Here is a 7,680-nt window from a genome sequence, read left to right on the forward strand (position 1 = left end):
AAAAATGCCACAAAAGTATGCCATAAAACAAAAAACATTACTACTCCTCCTTGTTTTGTGGGAATCGTATGGACAACAAACGCTATAAGTCAACTTTATAAGTCAGAAAAATTAGAAACAGTGAGCTCTAGTACTAATAAAGATTACTTTTTGATAACCAACAAATTAACGCAAGACGCTTTAGAAAATTTATTTTCAATAATGCGACAAAAAAATGGGTATGTATGTAACAAATAAATTTATTAAACATTCAATATTTATATCTTTATCTCACATGGGGTTTTAAAAATAAATAATTTCAAAAATACTATTAATAGACTATTATTGGTACGGATTAATAATTTTTTTCAAATATTAACCTAATTCATAACTAATTATATTCTAATCTAATTTTTATAGTTTTTAAGAACTTAACATAAAAATCATAAAATTTAAAATTTTTTTTTTTTAAATTTTACAGTAAAAAAATAAACTTAAAACATCATTTTACATTTTGGGGACTAGAAAAATTAAAAAACAATGTTTAGTGGTATATTGCTGTCTGGAGTAAATGTCTTAAAAGAACTTAACTATATATTTTATTAAATTCGTTTAATATTATGCAAATATCAAAAAAAGATTTTGTAATTTATTAAAATTTTAACTTTACAAATCAAGTAGATAATAAGATTAATACATAAATATCATTAAATTTAATTATTTTGTTTGTTGTTTTAGATACAACAGGAACCCAACAGCTAGGACATTTCGATGCTGTTTCGGACACATATGTACGTATAGTTTGATGAGGTGCAGTTCAAATTGCAGTAACTGTGAACTTGATGAAGATGAATTTCTAACCGTGGATGTTTTAAAAGATATTTCAATAGATCCTGTTATAGAATCAACGTTTCAAACAGAAGAAAATTGCAATGCAAGTAATTCAGCTGACTCTGATTCAAGCAGTACTTCGTCGAAAAATTCAATAATAATAGAAACTGCAGATAATCCATCATTAGAAGTATGCTCTATTTCGTACTTTGCAGGTTATTTGGCAAAAAAATGTTGGGATAAATTTGGGTGTACAAATTGTAACTTAACCAAAAACAAAAGTAATTTGAACGACAAATCAATTCTTTTAATATTATTCAGAACTTACAATGAAATTGAACCAACACAGGGACTCAAAGCTCCAACAGATGAATTTTTGGACATAGTAACAATATGCTTACACATTTTTGAAAAAACCTTTCCAAAAATTAAAAGTGAAAAAAAAATATTAAGCCAACTAAAAGATAAAGCATTGATGCAAATTAATAAAAAATATACACATTTTCAAAATTCAAAATGCCATTGCCATTACATGTATGTTATTGAATTGTTGTTTAGAACAAAAATATTTAAAGAATGTAAAACAGAAAATTCGAAAATTGGAAAAAGAACGGTACAAAATGCAGATAAGTTACGTGTTTTAGAAAATAAATAATTTTAACTGTATATGTCATATGATATAATTTACATATAATAATTATATCTAAAAACTTAATATTTTATAGGTATTATATGATTTTTGTTCCTTGCTATTATTATTATTTGTCTTCAATAAAATATTAATTTAATTAGAATGAAATATTTATAACTATTTATATCGCTACGTCGGCGCGCCGGCTGCCACTACTGAAAACCTGTTTACCCTGCACCGCACTTGACCATTTGACAGAAGCTAAAATGAAATATGAATTTACTAAATGTTATTATTGGTTCTTATCGCCATCTACCGAGATTTTTTTGTAGACCATCGAAAAACCGCCCAGTGAGCAATCTATAGTATTTATAATCAATGGTAATACATTTGTAGGTCAGATAATTTATTTTTTGTACCTACTATTTCGGGGGGTGTTTAAACCCCTACCCCCCCCCCCTGCGTTCGCCCCTGGGCGTTTGTAATACATAACTTCTTTTAAGAAAGCATAGTAATATTTCTTTGTACAGATTACCAATTTTATCATGCAATTCTAATATGACTAATTGCTCTGTTTGGAAATACATATTAAACCTACAGTATACAACATAATATGGATATGATTATGAAATTAATAAAAATACGATTTATAATTATTTATAGTAATATACCTAATACAATTAATAGGATTACATGAAAATACGGACAAAAATCTATATTTATACTTCTTAATTTTGATAGGGTCATGAACAACAGTAATAGTTAATTAGTAAATAGATATTAAATAACATTAGTTTCATTTCTATATCAATAGTTTTAATATTAGTCATTAAACCTTTTGAAGCCCTGCAATATAGTATGAGACACTATATTATATGGCACTGTTAAAATATGTTAATTAGTTAATAATTTGTATACCTTGTAAATAACGGCAAGCTCCAATTTAAAAACAAAAACCCAAGCTTTATGAATGGATCATTGAATCCACGGTATATAGTCTCAGTTGAAATAAAACGTTGACTTAAGTAAGTGTCAGTAAAATAGAGTTTCAGACTATCCCATTGTTCTAATATTCTACTGACTACTGCAATTAGAGATAACCAACGCGTTTGTAAAGGATGTAACATTTTGTGGGGTTTAAGATTCAAAAACATCTGAAATTGTTTAAGTTCTGCTTGCCTCTTTGAACTACTCTTTAGAAAATTGAAAATATTTCTTGCCATATCCTCTAAGGCACGATGCAATTGTTTACATGCATAACTTGCACATAAGTGGGCCGAATGGCATACACATTTCATTATAAAAATGCCTAAAAACATAATGAAGTTACATGAAAAAAATTCAAACACACTTTTTTGTAAGTGTTTTATACTTGGACATGACTCACGCAGTCGAGAAACAACAGAGTTATGTTTACCCATCATAACGTTACATCCATCACTACCAAAACCAATTATATTGGTTAATGGTATTTCATACTCATTAAGCGTGGAAATCAAACCGTTATAAAGGTGTTCGGCACTGGCTGAACTAGGATTATCTGTGTCATAAACATTGTGTAGTTGCCAAAAATCGCTTTCTATCATTTCACTAGATTCATCATAAAATCTGGAATAAAAAATTATATTTATATTAAAAAGTACTATATTATATAAAAAAATATATAATTACCTTGCCACTACACAGGAAGTTTTTATTGCACCAATATCAGTTGACTCGTCTGCCATCAGGCTAAATTTTTGTTTTTTTAATTTCTCAAATAAAATGAACTTTTGAGAACTACCAATTACATTTTTAATAATCGCTGTCGTTTTAGTTCTCTTAACGTTAATATTCTTCGCGATTTCTGAGTCAGGAAATACTTCCGTAAGTAATTCTGACAAGTGATCGGCTCCTAAAAACGGCATATTATGTTCAGCAAAATACGCTGTTAATTTTATTTCGGCAATGGATACCAATTGCTTTTTTTTAATATCTGAATCAGTTTCCGTTGTGAACAGAAAAACAGGTGGTTGTTTTTTATGTCCACGCAACATAATTGATTTGTGTTTTTTACCAAGTGTGTGATTTTTTAAAACAGTAATTTCTGATTTTATTGTTTGCTTACAATATTTGCAGTATGCTTCATATTCGTTACATTTAACTGACATTAACCACGTTTTAAACAAGTGATTTTTCTGCCACTCTGTCCGAAATTTTTGTGAACGATGTTTTGTTTTTTCACTCTTTGCCATGTCACCGCCTCTTAGAATTTTGAAAAATTTAATTTTTAAACCAAGTATCTAACAAAAAAATTCTAAATTTTAATTTGAAAAGACAGTCACAGAACATCAGAACAGGACATATAACAATAAACAACGTACCAAAAACAAAAAAAAAGATAACAGTCAACCGATTAATATAAGACAACAAATAATTCAGAAAGTACAAAAATCTATTTTTGGATTTTAGTAAAATTATTAAATTATCGTATTTTTGTGTACGATAGTAAAGATTTATCGTACATCGTACACAATCATGAAATAATCGTATGCGTGCGATAATTATCGTACGGATGGCAACCCTGCTTAACACTATATATTTTAACCTAAATGTATAGTATATATTTATTATATGGGTACTTACCGAAGTGACATTTTCATAAATTTGATTTAAATGTAAGTAAAACAATAAAATGTTTATTTATTTAATTATTTTGTAAATTTGTGAAGAAAACAACAGAAAAGTTCTTAAATAGCAGTTTATCACTTATCAATATTCAAAATTTTTTCTTATCAACCACAATTAATTCTATAAACTCCCAGTAAATGATACAAGAATACAAAATAGTAATCAGTCTGTATCCCATTATTACAGAATGCTTTTGAATACTATTATTGACTACAGATACAAGCTTGTAGCCTTGTATCTAATTGTTTATACTTTTTTACAGAATACCGGCGCAGGCATGTAGTATTCTTGGTTCATCATATTGGAAATGTCCACGTTTGCTTTTGAAATCTAAATTTGATTTCATTTAAACTTTATTCCTTTTGAATTGCTTCAATAAATATCCATATTGTTGGAAGACATGAACTCGATAAGTATATCACTTACCACATATTTGCAAACATACAATTATACCTATTCTTATACTATTATGCGCTTAACTCATTTTCGTTAAAAAATGTACTTACTACATTTTTGAATTAAGCCATCGATATATTATGTACTATGCATATAACCACACAAATATTATCTTTATAAATATATAATCCTACTGTACGTGTGTATGTCACTGAACTCCAACTAAACGGTTGTAGATCGATTCTGTAACTCGATGAGACCTGTTATCTACGATTTTCGGTTCGTTAAAACTAACGAAACGACTCTATCGAAAAGTTATCAATATATTGATTCTGTTACAATTTTTTAACGAATTTCATCGTTAAAGTATAGAAAATATTTGATATCGAATAGGGTAGTTAGAAATGGCCGTTAAGCTTATCGAATCGTATAAATTCATAAAATATGATAATTAATCATTATCACACCGACACACGACAACTTCGCACTTTCACAGTTTCACACATTTAATTTATCTCAAGCCGTGTAATTAGGTACATCGTTAAAATACAAATAAAATACTTATAAATATTTATACCTACTTGTTCAATTGATATTTTTGCATATCTAGAGTTGGAAGAAAGGGTTAGGATGTTAGAAGAGAGTAGAGAGAAAAGTACTTAGATGCTCAAAATCCATATGATCTACCAATAAATGTATTCATGAACACATTCCGAGTTAGTCCACAACTTGCAATGGACTTATAACGAACAGCATTCGTGATTCACTTAAACGTGAACGTAGTTAAGGACTTCCAGTTGACATTCAAGTAATTATACAATTTTAGATATATTTTAATTTAAACATTGTTATATCTTATATAAAATTGTAAGGGTGTAACATTTTTACACTTGTTTCTTTTTAATTACCAATGTATTGGATTATCACAACATTTATTAGTCCATTAAATATAAATTATTTTTTTTTTATTTGTGCAATGTTGTTGTTTCGTTTTTGCACTTAGGTATTTGTAGTGGTAAACTTCTATGCAAAAGGTAGTTACCAACGAGCTACAGGAGATAATTGTATTGCAAATGTTAATCAACCCTCGGTCAGCAGGTGCATACATAGTGTAACCAATGCCATAAATCAAAAACTATTCATTTTCCAATGACAGCAATTGAGGGTGCTATTAGTGCTATTGACTGCACAATGCACACATATAAATATTCTTGCACCAAAGAATCACGAAAAAGCATGGGAACCATTCTCTTAATGTTCAAACGGTATGTATGGAATAATAATATCAATTGTGAAACACAAATAATTTTTGAAGTTTTAATTTTAGGTTGTCTATCCAGATTTAAAAATATAAAATATTAACGCCAGATTCCCAGGTGCAAGAAATGATTCTTACATATGGTGTGTTTCTCCTATACGGAGGGCTATGGAATTTCATTACAATAGGGGTGGAAGGTACACATGGTTAATTGCTGCTAATTAATTAAATATTTAATAATCCTAACTATTGAATTATATGAGTTATAAAAATGTTCATGATTAACTCAAGGTGATGCTGGTTACCCTCTTGATCTCTCAATCATCTGAATCTCGTTTATATCGTTTTGTTTGTATAGCTGTGTTGTAATGTTGAGGTAATATCATTAAATTCTATGTTCAAAATGTAAATACTAAGTCAGTACTACTTGTTTGGCATAAAGTATTACAAAAACTTGCTTGACATGATGGTAAGTATTCTTTACATGTTATGCATATATATTTATTAAAAATGTTATAAATGTATAAAATGTATTGTTCTTATAACTTGGTTCTAGTTTAATACAAAAAAAAAAATAATGTTTGTCTCATAATAATTAAAGAGTAGGCCTTACTTATACTGATTAGTGATTACTGATAATCGAATATGGTTACTTATGTATATAATATAGAGGGTGTAATACTGTATAGAAATACCTGACAATTTAGAAAAATTTTGTTCTAACAATATTTTTAAATTTTTTTTATTTTGTAACTCAGAAAATAAAAAAATAAAATCTGATATGAAATAATTTCTAAGTTAAGTTTTTAGATAAATTTTGTTGTAAAAAGGTCAATGTATTACTATAATAAATAAATATCAGATATTTTGACATTTATTTTTATTTTATTTTTTTTTTTTTTGTGCTTTTGCCGCTTTCGGAAACTAATGGGGATTTTACCTTCCGAATGAACTAGATTTATTTAGGAAAAGATATTGAAGTTGAAAATTAAGGCATTATTTTGACTACTTATCGTTTAAACACAAAAAAAAAAAATAAAAAAAAATCAATAGTTATATTGAATTAAAGTTTACCTGTAGCCCACGAGTCAATAAATTATATAGATTTTTGATTATAACAAAAATAATTTTATTTATCAGGTCTTCTTGTTACGTCCAGCATAATATACATAAAAAAGGTAAATATCCTTTTAATTTATTTAGATTGAATTTTAGAGTACACAGTAATTTAGAAACTGTTCCCTCTCCGAGTATATCGCAACCAAATGCTGATGTTTTCTACGATACAACTGGTAATACTTCCTATAGATTAAATGCGGAATCACAGCCAGATACACTAAATAATTGGGATTTGGAAAAAAGTTTTGAATCCATAAAAAATGGCAATTAAAAGAAATACCTTTGTTTTTGTGACGCCTTGGATGGTTTATATTCACAATTGGACCAGATAGGTCCGATCCGGGGAATTGCTCAAACAGGGATTTTAAGATTTAAGAAGGAAATATTTGTTTATATACGATCGATTAAGAGAAATATAAATATATTTAGAAGACATTTTTTTCATTGGTTGTCCGGTAGATAGCGCTGTTGTCGGTAACTATGTTATTTATAAATTAAATTATTTATGTATTTTAATTACTGGATTGACTTGAATGAATATTTATGTAAGCATTCATTCATTCATTCATTCATTTGATTAATTTTGTGTATGTATTCATTCAATGTATTTAATTTTTTTGTACTGAATGTTTTGATATTATATGTATCGCATTTCAGTTAATATTAAGTGTATCATATTCAGATATAAGTTACGTACATAAAACAATGCCACGTCTACGTGAACGATGAGGACATATTGGACGACGGTCTCGGACTGGAAAAACCTTTCTCATGCCACTAATTACAAAAATCATAT

At 28.0% G+C, this 7,680-nt stretch overlaps 1 protein-coding gene across 1 annotated transcript; it reads right to left on the bottom strand.

The window, feature by feature from the left end:
- Positions 1-1,668: 1,668 nt before the first annotated feature.
- LOC111039589 lies at positions 1,669-3,675 on the bottom strand. Its single transcript, XM_022323167.1, has 4 exons — positions 3,113-3,675; positions 2,814-3,049; positions 2,360-2,750; positions 1,669-1,702 (listed from the first exon to the last, which is right to left on the bottom strand). Exons 1-4 carry the CDS (start codon positions 3,673-3,675, stop codon positions 1,669-1,671), a joined length of 1,224 nt encoding a protein of 407 aa, XP_022178859.1.
- Positions 3,676-7,680: the final 4,005 nt, after the last annotated feature.

The sequence above is a fragment of the Myzus persicae genome, unplaced genomic scaffold (genome assembly GCF_001856785.1).
Source record: "Myzus persicae strain clone G006 unplaced genomic scaffold, MPER_G0061.0, whole genome shotgun sequence".
NCBI classification, from domain to species: Eukaryota; Metazoa; Arthropoda; class Insecta; order Hemiptera; family Aphididae; genus Myzus; species Myzus persicae.